Source organism: Ptychodera flava, assembly GCF_041260155.1.
Source record: "Ptychodera flava strain L36383 chromosome 3 unlocalized genomic scaffold, AS_Pfla_20210202 Scaffold_25__1_contigs__length_14229661_pilon, whole genome shotgun sequence".
NCBI lineage: Eukaryota > Metazoa > Hemichordata > Enteropneusta > Ptychoderidae > Ptychodera > Ptychodera flava.
In genome coordinates, this window is record NW_027248279.1 from 4042733 (window position 1) to 4060753 (window position 18021).

At 38.2% G+C, this 18021-nt stretch overlaps 1 protein-coding gene and 1 long non-coding RNA gene across 2 annotated transcripts; both read left to right on the forward strand.

Moving 5' to 3' along the window:
• Positions 1–1054: 1054 nt before the first annotated feature.
• LOC139125361 (uncharacterized) lies at positions 1055–3208 on the forward strand. The gene is made up of 2 exons (XR_011550210.1): positions 1055–1099; positions 1830–3208. It is a non-coding gene; the product is annotated as an uncharacterized lncRNA (long non-coding RNA).
• Positions 3209–7151: 3943 nt separating this feature from the next.
• On the forward strand, positions 7152–10506 carry LOC139125133 (uncharacterized). The gene is made up of 4 exons (XM_070691238.1): positions 7152–7341; positions 7600–7890; positions 8883–8985; positions 10503–10506. Exons 1-4 carry the CDS (start codon positions 7296–7298, stop codon positions 10504–10506), a joined length of 444 nt encoding a protein of 147 aa, XP_070547339.1. The 5' UTR covers positions 7152–7295.
• The last annotated feature ends 7515 nt before the right edge of the window (positions 10507–18021 follow it).

The window sequence follows — 18021 nt, forward strand, 5'->3', positions numbered from 1 at the left end:
ATTACACATATCTTTACAACAAATGCTGACGACAATGTCACGTTTCCTGTTACAGTAAGGCGGTCTCCTCCTGTTATTTTTATAAGTATTTGCTCGTCTTCACCAGATGCTTCGAATCATTTTTGTACCTGACCCACCGCTGGCCATTATTAGAAACGATGTCACTTGAAACCGTAACACATGCGTGTTTTACATTCTGTAAGACTTTATTAATCGATACACAAGAACCTCTCAAAGTGCTTCCATCTATCCATCCATACATCCGTTTGCACCCTTACATCCACGGTAAATACAAATTAATGTTTTTTTTTCAATATCCTCAACTTCCAGAATTACAACCTCCACCCGTACCGCAAGAATACAGGGAGCTGATGTTCGGACAACCGGCCATCTTAGAATGCCTGGTAGAGACTCCATCATATGCCACTGGAAGATGGTTTCGGTTCGACGGGCAAAACAAGACCCAGCTTATTGACAACTTTGGAAGTGTAGAGAGCGGTTACGAACCTACAGGTGATAAAAATCGCGGTGAACACAACTTGTTCATAGTGAAAGTCGCCCGGAGAGATCAGACTGTGTTCGGCTGTTCCCACATCCATCGAACACCCCAGTGGTATTATGTAAATATCACTGTAGTAGGTAAGTTACATGACAGCCGGGTTTTACAAATGTGTGAATGATTGGCGTGAAAATGTTCCTTAAAATCGAAGGAGATCGGTTTGAGAGCCAGTCAAAATACATATTCTGGGAACGGTAGCTTTACACTGTACATAGTTGAAAGTGAGCATTTAACAGGGTGCATTAAAATGTTCAATAGATTGAAGTGAACACATAGTAGTGATGTTTATGTGGAGTTCCGACACTGTTTTATCAAAGTCATTGAATAAGGAATACCTTACAACGTTAAGGGGTATCCCATGTTTAATAGGTCAAAGGACTACCATGTTCGTTGTGAACCAAGTATTCTTCTGCAGAGACAAACCTCGTTTCACGTTTCTCATTTCAACTAGACGCCGTAGACTCGTCTGCCGAGGTTCCGAGCTTTTCGTTTCTGGAGATGTTAACGTTGCTGGCATGCTGTGTGTCGCTACTCTCAAAGGTAATAAACGTCCATTTATTAATTGTGCAAAATGTTACTTCATCTTATCTAACTCCAGCATTAAATCTACATAGTTGAATGAGACAATAAGTTTTGGATTCGAGGTGTCCCTTTATCATTACACAACAAACTAAAGATTTTTTTTTCTGTATATCGGATAAAGTTTTCACAACTTCCTAGGCCAGTCTGCTTCGAGCCCTACGAAAAATGTATCCATCGAAATAACTTTAATACCTTTCAGCCTTGCAACCCCTAAGTAATCATGGCATTTAGATTGTAATATGACAGATTTTTGTAGCAAAGAGATCACGCCGTTCTAGTTAAAGCTGTCAGCGACTCACTGATTTTCAGACTATCCTTTGGTTTTGAAAATTATTATCAGAACTTTGCCATGACGACATTGTTTGTGTGTCGTGATGTGTGCGATTTGAAATGGACTTTCTCTTGAAAGTAGAAAAATGACTGAGCTTGAAATGAAATGATAATGACAATTGCAACTACTCTGCAAGATCTACCGGCCATGTAGCAAATAATAAAGTAGTAGTGAAGGTATAAAACGCCAAATACAACCGAGAATTAGCGTTCATAAACACGTCAGGCCTGTACGTTATTACAGCCTACGTGTTCGCATATGTCGTCTGCAATATAATTTATTGATAAGCTCAGTCAACATACATTTAAGTCATCATTTACCTGGTTAATTGGATGCATAACTTTGTTCTTTCCGTAGCTTGTCTGATAACATTGGAAATATTATAAGAGAAGAGACGGTGCTAAACTAAAGTGCATGGTGGACAGTTGATTAGTCGCGTATTTTTCCAGGATACATTCATCATCCTAAGATCAAACGTTGAAAATTTAGGCAAAATGCCAAATAATATTTGCCGCTATTCAAGGAGTATCGATTTTAGTATGCACCTTATGACAAACTTTTGTTTCCATCAAAGCTGATTGATGAGCTTATCAACGTCCTTTCTTCAGCACATTTTAACGACCACCTGTAACAAAACTCTTTAATTTCTGTACTTTGATTGTAAATCACCACTCTTGCTTTTCAAATGATGACTTCATCATTAGAAAGTTCAGCGGAATTTATGTATGCATTGCAGTTGTAATGTCACAAAAACTGTTCCGAATTTGTGACGGAAATTGAAATATATGGTGGATGAAATAAGGGACAGAGCAATGAGGTATATGACACTCTAAGGAATCAGCCTTGAGATCCGTGTTTCACTCTTGTTGTGTAATGAAAAACAAAACAAAGCCAAAAAACGTGGCATTTTGTTTTGTATTTGTAGTTGTAATGTCAGAGATCTGTGTTTCAGCAACATATTGTAAAAGATCGGCTTTCAGGACAAATTTGAATACCAACATCTGAAAGCAAACTTATTGAATATCGGCATCACTGATACATTCACTTTGCATTATTTTTAAATTTTCTGTGGGTATTAAATGTCATTTGCACAAGAGTAGCTCTTTGCACCATAGGCAAAAGTAAGTAGATCTAAGCTGTAAACCACGTCCAGCGACGGCATACCACGAGATTTTGACCAGTTCACGACATGTATACGAACATACACGAGCGACAGCAAGTGCATGTCTGTGGTGGACGGGTTAAAAACGGAGTTATATCGTCGTTAGGTGTAATTTATTGTTATTGTATTATAACGGTATATTGAAATTCCTGTGTGGAACGTCAAAACACATGTGTCAACCTTGTTATTTTGCGAATATAGCACAGTTATTTTTTAGGTTCGGACCAATCTGATCGCTGTACGTATTTTTGCCGTCGATATACTGATGATATAATTATGCAATAAAGCACACCCAGCGACGGTATACCACGAGATTTTGACCAGTTCACGACATAATATATGAAGTGAACTAGTCAAAATCGAGTGGTATACCATCGCTGGCTGTGATTCATTGCTATTATTTCATAACAGTATATTGAAATTTTGGCTTTGAACGTCAGAAGAGGTTTTTTAGTTTCGAGTCCAATCCAAACATTGTACCTCTAAAGTTCATCTAAGGAGTGTTTGAATGCAGAATTGCTTATCGTCTAGACATAACTGCAAATATAATAAAGTTTGTGTACATGCCACCTCAGACCAGTATGACGTCACATGTTTTTTCAACTTGGAGTGGACATCCGCGTCTTGCACGGGTGGTTTGTACCGAAACATTTTAGAACATCACTCAAACAACAAACCTTTGTTAAGGACATTATTTTGTGCAGAATTTAAGTAGTTTTGACAGCTCCGTTAATCTGCTTTGCTTAGTTTTTAGGTAAGCGTAGCGATTCACTTCTGAAGACCACTGTACTATAAGGCCATCAATTTATATCATGATAGTAATTCGGTTCTCAATGGCAATGCTATAACTGCACGTAAACCTTGTATGGTAACATGAGCGAAAGTAGAAAGTAGGTAATTCGAAAGATAACCAAGACTGAAATTTCGGTATTCTGTTTTTAAACAACTAAAAATATGATGCTGAAAGAAAACGGTGTAAAAGCATTGTACTTCTTCAAATTAATGTCAGTGAATTGGAATATTATATCCAAGACAACTTACAAACGAGTTCTTGCAAGGTGTCTGTCTTTGTTTTCAGACCAATTGATTTAGTAACGTTCCCAAGACAAGCTAAAGCTTCGTGTCACCTCGTTTTTCTTGGACTATTTATTATACCTATAACGACATTTTTATAAATGGAGACTACATGCATCATACTGTAGTAGTCGACATGTATCGACGCCGTCACTGACTTATACCCAAACGAGAAGAATTCACATTCAAGCCAGCATTTAGACAAAAGGGACCAACAAATGTAAATGAATACAGATAAAAGTATATAATATATAACTAGGAACAGGTAATCTGGGTAAAGTCTTGTTCAATGAAGTATAAATACAAATACAAATATAAAGATGGGAAAGAACTCTAAAATTCCTTTATGTAAACATATTTCGAAAAAACTAAATATAAAGAAAATACAAAAATTATGATGTTCACTCAGTTTATCTGTTTTGTCGGACTTGAGATTTTAATGCAAGATACGGATAAAAAGTCTACACATATTATATCAGACCTCCATCACGTGGATCTGACGTCATAAAAGCATGTGATTTGCCAATATCAAGCGGCAGATTACACTTACTTCTATAAGGTCATACTATGTCTGTGTAAGGAGAGTACATCACGAAAGAATCGTTTTTGTACCAAAATGTTTGTTAGCGGCGACGGCGCTTTCTTTTGGCACAGGTAGATATTCAATACTAAATCCCAGGTGCAGCGGTGATGGCTAGCCAAACAAAGATCACGTAAGTTAACGGTGAGACAAAAGTGAAAGTCAAATCGTGGAAATCAAACACATCGAGATGTAATGGCGGCGCTTCCTTCCTTTGTTTCTAAAACTCGGATGTATTCTTCTCCGTCACTTCCTATGTTAATGGGTTTTTAAATGTCTAAAGCTTACTTCCTTTAATTCTCTTTTCAATCTGCTCTAATTTTGAGATTTACAATTCCTACCTTGCTATGATCTTGGTAAAACCCTTTCGATTAAAATACCTTTGCTGATCGCCATGACGTACTCTACAGTCCGGTCACTGATTTTCCGGTTCCACTTTTGTGGGGGCACCGTGGTATGGCATGCACGTCTTATGTTTGTAAAATGAGATTGATTCCAATTGATTATCTTTTAATGCCTCCCGATATCGTCTGAATAACCTTTATAGTGTACTGATTTATCACATAATCGGTTTCCAATATCTGTTGTACTTGCCAAAATTTGACTGGAAAATCAGATCTGACATTGTTGTTAATAGCAACGTGATACATTGAATGACAGCTAAAGTATCAACCTTCCAAGTTTGATCTTTATCAGATAGGTCAGAGTAATAAACAAGCAAATTGAGAAAATACTTAAAAATGAACATAACAACGTCAGAGACATTAAACATGCTTTGAATGCTATTAATGTAACGGTGCTGGCAAATTTAGAAATCATTGACAATCGGTGGACACTTTTTCATTGTAGGCTGGTAGGTGTTCACCAGATTATCTTCAAATGCGTAGTCCGAGTCCATAATTCGCTCCTCTTTATTTTGGTCGATGTATACACTAAACTCTATAATAGAAAGGTCGAGTGGGTAATTGATTTCGTCGTAAATAATTCACTCTACAGTGGTACTGTAAGGAGTGAGGTCCATGCACGTGCGAACAATGAAAGGAAAGGGTGTTCAATTCACCACTTATAACACATGAAAGGATTGAAATGTCTATAGTATTGGATACTCCGAACTGACAAAGGGACAGTTAGATACGAAGTGCAAACTATAGGATTGAAGTCGCCTCGACAGAGAAACGTGAATGCGCCCTATGGTTCTTGGGTCATTCTTATTTACTTTGGGTCTGAGGGTTTGTAAACGTTTCAAAGCCGGCATAACTATTGATCCAAAGGTTATAAAGTGTGTATGAACAGTTTAACTCAGCTCCTCCCGCTGACAACGTAGCTGTCGACCTACAGCAAGGTTGATAAATGACTCAGAGGTAGGTGATTAGACTAATTCACACCGGAGATTGTGTAAAATAAGGTAATTAAAGCAAGTTTGAACGTATTTATGGTACTTTTTATATGAAATTTTCGACTGATGAACTACCTGGGTAGTAGATTTGCGCATGCCTAGGTTTCAGAATCTCGCCCAGCGGGCTAGTCTAGTCTAGCCAGCTAGTACAGTGGGAGATTCAAATAGAGTATGAGCTCAGACCATTTTCCTTTATCTTAAATATCACAATAGGGCTGAGCCCAAAATCTAGCGCAGTATAAAATTGAAAATGTAATTTTGATTGCAAGTGACAGCTCAACTGTTCATAGTCAAAATGTGGCTGAAGTGAACCGATACTATTTTCAACTTGACAACTTCGGGATTTGAAAATGTTCTTTGACACCTCTGTCCAAACACTCAAAGACATGGCTGTCTTTACCTACTGTGTTGTCTACACAACTTGTGTGCACCGCAAAGTAAACGTACCGTAGGCCTATAGGCAACTGTGCAGCTCGGATGATCTTCCTTGTACATTTTAGGTATACACATGGGCTGTCTTTTCCCTTGTGGTCCGTAAAATCACGCTTACTCTACCGTGGTAAAATAAACACGCGTATATTTATATAAACAATTTTCAATAGACAGCAGCACGATTTACATGTCCTGTGATCCAGCTTATCTCACTCATTCGGCAATATTATTGGTTTTCTTCGAGTCAATTATTGGTCATTAAAGCCAACTATGACACTATTGAAACAGTAATAGTAGCCTATGTTTGACTTTAAATACCATTCTTCATTTACAAAACCTGTGTTAATAAGTAAATTATCCGGTCCTTGAATAGGTGCGTCAATAAATCAGTGTCTTTAACATACTGACAGCTTTGCTACATCCCAACCGTGCCCAGGATTGACCGTATTTACTCAGCTGGTGATATGAACTTTTTGATGTCTGCAGAGGACAGCAACAAAGTGGTTGAACCTGCCTTCATTGTAGTGATTCTGATGCAGTTAAATGACATTTTCAATGGGCTTACGATTTAAATTTGTCTGTAAGTGTCTGTGATCATCGTTTGTTTTACATTACTAAGCGGCCGTCGGACACGTGCACGTACATTTTTCGGGGTTGATTAGCGCACCCGTGGAAGGGAGAATTATACAAGAAGTCTCGTTACTCCAGCCAATCACATTATCACCAATCACAGTATTCCTTGTATTTTAGGCCTATTATCTTTTTTCGGTCAGCGTAATGTCATTTTTTCAACCCGAATAATGTCGACTATTTTTCCGCCCTCACGGGAGCCCTGGTTGTATTCCATCTTTTCAATTTCGTGGTTTCAAATCTCGTCCAAAATTTGTATTTCTGTCTCGTCGATCACTTCAGGAAGGTAAGAAGGTAGCATGCCTATCAGGTTACACCACGTGTACAGTCACACCCAAGTCTGACGCGACAGCTACCTACCATGTCAGACCAGCATGACGTCATCAAGTATATTACAGACCAGCATGACGTCATCAAGTATATTAAAGAACTGGACAAAGGCACCTCTGCGGATCAAAGAGTACCACAACGCACCGCAAATGATATAGCAACACTTTCAAGGCCAGTTCCTTCGTCAATGGCATTATTCCATGCACTGGTAACATCCTAATGGATAAAGTTATTCTACTTTCCCTAGCGGTTTGCACTGGTATCGGTAAGTATAATGTTTCTATCGCGAGCTTAGGTAACTGGGAAGATTTGGGGTTTGTCTGATGGTAGCTAGATCGGTTTGCTTATGTTGCTCGCATAGTGAATCTCTCCGGATGGAAAACAGTGAGGCGTAATTTAAGCAGAGCTATTTGCGGAACGAATGAACCTTGGACAAACATTAGACGACTACTCTTATGAACCACCAGCTTTTTAACCGTACAGGTGGTAATACTTGTATGATATTTCATTAATTGCTTCGTAGCAAATGGCTGTGTAATGGAACAAGTGGAGGCACAAGTAGGCCAATCTATTGCACTGAAGTGTGAAGTTAACGTTTCATCGGAGACTATGGCGAGATGGTCTAGGGATGACTTTCAAGTGACAGACAATGGTGGCAGCGTTACAACAGAATACAAACTAACTGGGAACCATTCTCTCGGCCAATATTACCTGCTGATAGAGAATGTCCAGTGGATTGATGACGCTGTATTCAAATGTAACAACGCAGACTCAACTCCACAATTGCGGGCATGTATCAAGGTCACGGTTACTGGTAAGACAATACCTTTATTTGACTAAGAGATCAATTCTGACATCATATCATTATGCAACAACATATTTTTACACATCTAATATTTTACATAACTAATATTATATTTTTACACAACTAAAAAAACTTTCAATCCTGAGGCCTGATATACAAGTAACGGCAAATTGTGTGTGACGTGACTGTCATACATTCGGTAAAATTGAAGGTAACTAAACAACTCTCAGGTGTATGAGAGGTTGGATGAATAGGACACTGATGGACAGAATTATACGAATTAACAGCAGTTGTCTTGACTGCTCCGAAGAAACCATACCGCCAAAAGAACAGTATTCGCTGTAACCTCTGTTCAGCTGTCTATGTATGGCTATAAAAATTCACCTGAAGTGATGAGGCATTACGGAAAGGGGCCGTTTTCCAAGTAACCGCAATGGTAGTACTTTATTTCAGACTGAAATGTCCATACACGTTAAATACAAAAGGAAATACCAGGATTTACTCAGTTCCTGGGATATATGCAGCAAAAATACACTCGCTTTTCGACCAAAATCTTCAAAATGATGAGCGTTATGGGCCATTTTGATTTTCTGCACAACTCAAATTGATTTCCCTGTACTCTTTCGCGGCGCAATATCTGCGTGAAACATTGTTTGGTCTTTTAAAAAGTTATATATTTTGATTTACGTGTTCTAAAGCTTATAACTTATCTATCAGTCATACTCCGACACGACAGTTACTGCTTGTGGACGGGTCCCAATGTCGATGGATGCTACGTTTCATTATTATGAAGTGCCCCTCCGTTAATAGCCTTCTATAACTTCAAAATCTTAGACCTAATAGAGATATAACTATTAGGAAGTGACGTGTAAAAATCATCGCCAACCAAATATGTGTATCATCGTGTCCTCGACAACCATGTCGTAGTCAACGACGAATTATCAAAGTCTGGATGACACCAAGTTCATGACGTCATTTTGATTTGTTTTATAAATTTACAGATCCGCCGACTTCGACCGATTCCTTCAGTGTTGGTGTCCGCACATTGCCGTTGAAGACCGTGACCTTTGTGTTACCCTTTGCACTCATGCTGATCAACATGTGGTAAGTATCATCAGAAATCGCTGAATTTCAAGTCTCATAAAGTACGAAAATTTAGAACATACTAGCAAATTCTGCATTCTAATATAAACTAAACGTTTACTTTAATTCTCACTTTGCGACAAGTGAAGGTGACCTTCTGCTAACTTAACTCTGAAATTGGACTTGAATTTTGGACCAAATATATATATATATATATATATATATATATATATATATATATTATTTGTGTGTGTGTGTGTGTGTGTGTGTGTGTATGTATGTATGTATGTATAGAAAACTCTATTGCTCTCAGACCGTGCAAAACTTTGGTCCAAGTAATCGGACGACTACATCGTCATACTTGCCAGGTTCAAGTCTGTGATTTGTGAGTGTTTGAGTGGAGTGAACGCAATGATTTGTATTTTGCTTTCATGTGAAACGCGCGCGTGAGTGGACGCGATGAGTAGGGTGAACGCTATACAGCGGAGTTTCACCCGGAATCACAGACTTGGCTTTCTTGCACGATCTGCGTTGCTATAAATTATTCATGAGATGACGTTTTTCTTTACTCATATATTATTCATAAGATGACATCACTAAATTTTACACATTGGGAGGAGTTACCAATTGACCCAAACGAGACGTGCATAAAACTCACATGGCGTTGTTGACAAAATGTCGAGTGCGATCACTCCCACAAAAGTCAGCACGACCTCTGTTGTATCACCGAAAACGCGTGAAAATATCTGTGTTGTTTGTGGGGCCCATGTTGCAAAAATGCGAAAATCGTCGCCGTTATTCAAGGATGGAAAAAGACACCGTCCTTACAGTTGTAGCCTGTTCTCTTACGTGCCCAAAGCGATGGAAATCAAACAATGTGGGGCGACTTCGTATGTCAGTGATTTTCCGCTGCCGGTTGGTGCGCAGACGAACACATCTTTTCCCTCAATGTAACTCTCAACAAGCTTTCTTTGGTAATCTCGCATGATTATCGATGGTCGACCGATCAGTAGTAAAACGCGGTTGATGTCATTATTCGCCCAGATATAAAACGTACTCTATGTCTAGCTTTGCACGGAGATGACAACAAACTTTTTAATGCATGCAGAGGTTTATTAGCAATGCGTTCTTCTTATTGGCCAGAATAACGGCCGGCGCTGTCAATCATTTTGTATTTGCTCTACGTCACTGTGTACACAGTCCGTCTCACCGCCTGTACTTTGCAAGAAGTCAAAGTCGGTGAATCCGGCAGAAATTACTCACTACTGCGCAGACTCAAACGTGACGCATTCAATCGCTGGGAAAACCTGGCGTGAGCTGCCAAAGTCCGGATAGGTTTGTACGAAATAGGAGAGACACAAGAGAACTATTATAAATGATTTTATTTTTTTTAAATTCACCGACTTGAACCAAGTCTAATGTAAACAGTATAACAATTAGCAAGTGTTAGAGTTCTTTATGTTGTAAGTGGGTTATCAAGACTTTGAAATTTACATGGTCATCCAGAAATTTAACAGATATCTCTCTTTTGTTTGCAGGTGATCCAACAAATACACATCTTTTCTAAACAGAGTGTGCTTTTTCCAGCTAAACAATGCCACTCTAGGGAAAATTTAATGAACTGATTTATGACTATTTCAGTAACTGCTTTTGTATTTGCCAGAAAATGATTTTGTTATTTCTGAAATTGCCTTGTATTTTCATGAAAGCATTTTTGTCAACATTACACACAAGGTATTTATTTTTCTTATTCAATACTTTCCATTGATAGGCCATCATCCACTTATTTATGTAGCTTATTGTCTAATAATGTTCAAAACATTATGTTTTGAAGAAATCAAATACTTGTGTTGAATTTCTACTTCGGGCATTCTTCAGGTTGCCTTTCACCGTACCATATACACTACCAAAAATTACCATCAAAGTATGGAATAAACCGATATGCTCATAGCGGTTTTTGCTCGGGCCATGGAGGTGGTCAAAACAAACAATATTTTGTTGTAAAGCACGTGCAGACATTACCGACCTAGACAAATAGTAGTTATCGTTGTTTTTTTCACAGCTGAGTTTGATCATCTTGAGAGAAATCCTCAAAAAGTCAGGGACGTAGGGAGACTTGAAACAAAGACGTGGCCTTTTGGAGATTGCACCGGAAGTCTGGAAAGCAAAGTTGAGGGGTCATGCTAAGATTTGCCCCTAACCATCAATGATGACGCAATGTAAAAATAGCAAATACCAAAGCAATATTTGTCTCAAATTAATATAGCATAGTAGAGTGAACCTGTTCAGAGTGGTATGATCGCCTATTTTAAATAAAGATTTTCTACCCGTTCAGTTATTTCCCTCTCGTCTGCGGGTTAATTGTTTTTATCTTCACCTACATTTAGAATGTTTGCTTTTGCATGGTGTAAGTTAGTGCTCGCCAAGCGATCTGATCAATACACAACAATACCATCTGTATTATCTGACTGATATCACATTGACACAGCAATCTCATTCAAATTTATTAGATGCTGCACCTTGCAAAATAAGTCCAGCCACCGATTCTCTTTCAAATGATGCGGTCTCGTTTCTTACCGACTTAATGCAATGATCCATTATCAAAAATAGGTACATGTATGTCTCGAGGGAGAGATTCAGTAGTGGTGTGTTTGGTTTGAGTTGGCGGAGACCTTTGAACTACTTAATATTTCAGAAACAACGTGTGTTCTTGAGGACGAGTCATGGATGAGTCACGCTTGGTGAATTTGATTGTTCATAATACAAGTGCCTCAGGGACAGATAGTCGGACTCTCAGTTTTTACATTTCTTTCCTGGTCAATTTATACTCGTGTGGCTGCCCATTTAATGTCGTGAAGTGAAAAGAAGGTTCGTCACCGTATTAGTTTTTCGATAATCTAAAATTTCATTTTGACCATGGCACAGTCAACATTTGGATGACGGCCATTTTGAATGTCAAAGATAAGTAAATATTATGTCATTTGTTTCTGTAGTACCATACTTTTCACTTTGACCCCTCATTTTTAGATTCTCACTTCTTGATTTGGTTAGAGAATATTCTTGAAGGTTTCATCAAGGAAAGTTCGAATAAAAGTTTCAGTCTTTTACTTTCGAGACACACACTACCTTGACTGAAAGATCCGTCGCTAGAGGACGCTCCCAACGCGGCTCCCATCTGAGAGGGTCGAGCGTGGAGAGCGCCCTCGAGCGACGGACCTTTCAGTCTACATACTACCTTGAATTAGAATTTGATCTGGCGAGCTAGATTACTTGTAGCTCTGCATACCGTGCTGTGTGTTCGTTATACGAGGCCGTATAACGCCGGGAACACAGAGCACGTTACGCGGGGCTAGTTCACAACTTTAATCATATGCAGCGTGTCTCAACAAGTCAACATTTCCAAACAGCGTGCACAAAATAATGAATATGTCAAATGAGAATATGTCAAACGATACAACAAAAATGGATGATACAAGAAAAATGGAGGTGGTAACAAATTGCGTACATATAGAACATTCAAGACTGGATTTTATTTTGAAAAATACCTAAACGATTTGTCAAATTTTACTATTCGCAGAGCTTTATCGAAATTTAGATTGAGTGATCATAGCACAGGGAACCCAGAAATCTGGTTGTTGTTGTTGTTGTTGTTGTTGTTGTTGTTGACAAAGGAAATTGAACGAACATAACAGTTACTGTTGTGTTGTTGTTAATGTTTCAAACGTAATGTAGATGTCATAAGAATCGCTACAAGGGCACTACCATTACTTGGCCCGATACAACTCTCTGCTAACGTACACTCTCTTCATTAACTTACGTTAGAAGAGAGTTGTTTCGGGCCAAGTAATGATAGTGTCCTTGTAGCGTTTCTTATGACATCTACATTACGTTTGAAACATTAACAACAACAAAAAGTTATGTTCGTTCAATTTTATTGCTTAACAACAACAACAACAACAACATGGCTACGTCGATTGCAAAGCTGAGGAACTATTTATTATGATCAGTCACTGACTTCATTCGCTTACGATAGTAGACCAAGAATGTATTCAAATCACCGTAGTTGGCAAACTCCATTATCAGGTACGTAGGGTTGCCTATCGGTAAATAGACAGGTAAAAATGTTTTCAACCTTGTCTTTGATAAGCGTCCTTCGGCAGTCAATACTGGGAAATTCACTATATTCGCAAACTACCGAGCGCCCTGCTAAATGTCCTCATGCACCCATGTTCAAAAGTTCCATACATACAAGCCCCTGTCTGTTTGCCACCTTGCATACACACCGTTCGCTGATATTCACCTTTATCGGCACGGAATCTGAACTCTCTGACAAGAACACCGAATAGTACTTACCTGGTGCTGTACATGTTGCAAGAAGCTTGACAAGGTTTTGGTTTTCAGGAACAGATTTCATAATCTCTATTTCTGACCTTAGATTGGTATCAGAGATCTTGTCCGTAATGTCTGCCAAGACGAAGGAACAGGTAAGAGTATGATTTTTATGATGTTTGTCGGACATTCTGAATAATATCCATACTAACATCACTCTTTATCATACATACTGTGCCTGTATTGCCATCCTCCTATTGTTTTAAGGGTACTGATATGAACCGGTGTTTTAATACGTTAAAATACGAATTATATTTTCACTGTAACAGGAACTATTTACAGGTACGCGTACGAGTGACCTTCGAATACGGTGGTATACATGTACCAAAAAATAGCTGAGCGAATGGAACTTGTGACACTCCGAAACGTCATTGATAATCATGGTCAAAATTTTGTTGAATGCATTCAGTTCATGGGCATTGCAGTTAGGTACAATACAGTTTTACCAAAAATAAACAAGCAAATGAACCGACACCTTTCATTATTCACACAGTTCCCTCTCTACTGTCTATGGCCCACATGGTGTATTTTTATGTCGTCTACGCTGCTGAAGATTACGGTTCCGGTCGATCTGCAGTGCAGCATGACAGAACCGCTATACGACAAGTTTCCTGTTGACTAGTTTAAATATCTAGGTAGTGAAGGATACCGTGTATAGCCCATAAATGAGCCACAAAAATCCAACCATACTGAAAATGCTCGCAACAGAAAAGGTGCACATAATATATTTCCGATTTGTACAGTGAGATTCACAGGTCATGATCGTGTTCCGTGCGGATTTCGGATACGCCCAAGAAAGTCAAACTCGTTTACGTTGTTAAAACAAGTTTAGTTTTATTTAGGCGAACCAGTAAGGGAAATATACTTGCAGACTATTAAAATACCTTTGGAATGTTTTATTCGTGTACCGTATACGTATTGCAACAAAATGTGAACGAGTTTCCCGCTACGATAACAGTGTACTCACTTCACGTTTTCCCTAATCCGCTCACAAATTCCTTTCTAAGATGGTAAATTCGGCATATTTGACAACTGAGGACATGTATAATTCTTGCAGATAAACTGACTGGTACGGCTATTATGTTCAGTTTGCATTCATAGATGTCGTAGAGATGACGACTGATGTTACTCCATCTTTTCCAGCAACGAACCAAGCGTCAACCTTGAAATAGTCATAGAACTTTCCAGAGTGTATAATCTTTTCCAGCAAACGTTTCGTTGTTGTTCACTTCCAACGCGAGTTGGCCACATTTCATGTACGGATCTTCGGAATGACGCCTGGTTGAGCATATTCTTGCTTTCTGTCCTGCGATGGGTGTAAAGTTGACTTAACAACCATGGGAGACTCGTCTTCAACGTTGTTGTTGCCTATATTGGGCGATTGCTCCTGTTGATAAAGATGATAAACAATGAAGAAGCGAAGAGAAAAGCAAATGAAGAGGAAACAAGTTGTCTAATCGTGTACAGTAGCCGCTTCACTTTTTAACGTCGTTCTCTATCATTACTTGTCCTTGTACGATTTTCTTTGTTTTTAGGGAGCAATAAGACAATTTTCTCGGTAAATTTGGAAAACAAGTAATAATTCCTTACTTTTATTGAAGGCCCGTGCTCATAGTAATAAGCAACTAACATTCAGGTAACGCCATGGTAAAAGGAATTTATGGGTTTTTATGTTTATTTTTTTTAAATTCTGTGAATTTGTTTTCATTTAACTCTTCCTGAGCTATTCTGTAAAATATCTCTCCCATCCATCGTCTACGGAGAATCATTATGTAAACTTTTATATCGATTCATAGACAAGCAGAAAACATTACCTAACAAGTACGATCAAATACGAATATGTTAAGCTCTGTATAGAATTCTCACTTACAGCACGTGCTCAGTCAAAATGGAGTCTAAGTATTGGGTAACAACAGTTAAACAGATGAAAGTGGCATTGCGATATGATGATCACGTGACGGAAATTGAGGATTTTATTTTACATTGCGTCTGCCAATCTTTCATATCAGATAGAGTTCGGACTGTGTTTAAAGTTTGGACTGAAACAGAAACGTGATATTTCTGACGAGGAAGTACGTCAATATTCTTATCTAGTCTCACTTTGTTTCCGTTCAGCCATAACCTCTTTGATGACCTTCTATTACTCAAAGTCCCTCTTCCGAAAAGATTGTGGTAATATATCGTCTTCACCAGGACTTCTTCAGGACATTCGCTTACATTAGCGTTGTTGTGACGTAACAGTAAATTTAAATCAACGAAACGAACGAAGATTGTAATGGAAAACCAAAAGACAAACGGATACAGCCTGCCGAGCCAGTGTATCAATTATTTCAACATTTTCATAGTGGTTGATTTCAACTATCGATAATCCTTCCACAGGCACATTTTGCCAATCTGCTTAAACTGAAATAAAGTGAAATATAATGAATCAATGATTTAAAACATTATAGCGAAATACATTGTGATCAAGCTTACAAACTACTGTCTTTAAACAGTACATATGTGATACTTGTACAGGTATAATAATTTTTGCAATATTAAACATATTTATGGAAATTTGTAAATTGTAAATTATTATATGGTTTGGTTTTCTTTGCGGGTGTATATTCGATACAAACCGATCAATATGAGGGTGCTCTTTTAAATATGAGGAATTATTTTGTAACAAGTACCTGTTGCAGCACCTGTCCTGACTTCTTCGTAAATATGTGTGCGTTTTAAAACTGAGACGGAAAAGTAGAAAAATTGACCGTGAGTCACAGGGAGAGACAGAAAGGGAACATGGCAGGTGAGATAGACAAATATTCAGAGACAGAGAAATTGATAAAGAAAGATAAAGTGACAATGAGATCTACAAACATACAAAATGGTGCTCAAGACACAATATTGAGTAATGCATTATAACTATGTATGTATGTATGTATGTATGTATGTATGTATGTATGTATGTATGTATGTATGTATGTATGTATGTATGTATGTATGTATGTATGTATGTATGTATGTATGTATGTATGTATGTATGTATGTATGTATGTATGTATGTATGTATGTATGTATGTATGTATGTATGTATGGATGGATGTATGTATGTATGTATGTATGTATGTATGTATGTATGTATGTATGTATGTATGTATGGATGGATGGATGGATGGATGGATGGATGGATGGATGGATGGATGGATGGATGGATGGATGGATGGAGGTAGCTGGATAGATAGGTAGCTTGCTAGATACATACATACATACATACATACATACATACATACATACATACATACATACATACATACATACATACATACATACATACATACATACATACATACATACATACATACATACATACATACATACATACATACATACATACATACATACATACATACATACATACATACATACATACATACATACATCAAACATACATACATACATACATACATACATACAAAGAGAGAGAAACAAATAGAACACGTTACGTATTTGTAGGTACCGCATTGAGTTTGAACAGGAAGGGGTATTTATTTGCCCTGAAAATGTCAAGAAATAGCATATTTTGAATAACGCAAATAGTGATTTTGAAGAGGGGAATTGTGGTAATTATATTTGTTCACAGGGGATAATGTAGCTTTGGGGAAATCTTTACATGCAGAGTATCTTGGGAGATTATCCTCTTGCTATTTAGTTACAAATCATTGACACATGAAACATTTATAAACAACCAACCCGATTTTATCTCCAAGCAGTTACACATTAGACTTTAAACTCTTAACACCGGGCTATTTGAAGTTTTGTACACTTTGGCACTTTGCGCTTTGCATATGTCCGTTGGTTGGAAACGTAGTAAGGATCACAATTTGCTGCACACGCTCACGGCTTGACCGTACGAGCTCATACACTCAGTACACTGGCAAGCTGACACGGTATTCCTCCTTGTAATAATACACAGCTTCTAGAAACCCTTTGAATTTTGAACTGTTTCTCACACTGAACTCCGTCTCATATCTGGTGAAGCTGTATAAAAAGCTCCTTATGGCTTGCAACACCAGGAGAAACGTTGTAAGAACAAAACAAACTCCCGACGATATCCGATCGGCCCTCTCGACGAGGTCCCGATAGTCGTGTATGAAAGTTTCGTGTGGATATTTAATGAAAAAATGCTTTAAATGTAAAAAATGTATTTCGTGCGTGAATAAATCTTATAATGTAAAATGTGAAGGATTCTTGACTACCGGCATGGATGCTATTTTTCGAACTAAGAGTCGGACAAAGGTACATAACATGTAGTCGGGTGGTCAGATCTGTCAGGTGGTGAAGTCTCCTAAATACATCGGATATTTACCCACGATTTGACAAAGTATCGTCTAGTATCAGAGTTAAAGTCCGAAATCGCCGATATTTATCGGTTTAACATCGGTGACTTCGCAGACCCGGCGTGCCGAAACACGGTGCAAGTAAATCCAGTATCGTCTGGTATCGATATTAGAGTCCCGCAATCATTGCCGATATTTATCGGGTAATGAATATCGGCGTTTTCTCAGACCAGGCGTGGCGAGACACAATAGGCAAGGAGTCATTCTAGTACCTTGTAGTATCAATATTACCAGGTATAGTCCCGAAATTGCCTATATTTATCGGGTATATATCGGTGATTTCGCAAAT

What these genes read in the sequence shown, in the direction of transcription:
- LOC139125133 (XM_070691238.1), top strand. Translation starts at nt 7,296, where the DNA reads ATGGATAAAGTTATTCTACTTTCCCTAGCGGTTTGCACTGGTATCG. An exon ending in AGCGGTTTGCACTGGTATCG is followed by an intron (nt 7,342 to 7,599) that starts GTAAGTATAATG and finishes ATTGCTTCGTAG; the next exon opens with CAAATGGCTGTGTAATGGAA. An exon ending in TATCAAGGTCACGGTTACTG is followed by an intron (nt 7,891 to 8,882) that starts GTAAGACAATAC and finishes ATAAATTTACAG; the next exon opens with ATCCGCCGACTTCGACCGAT.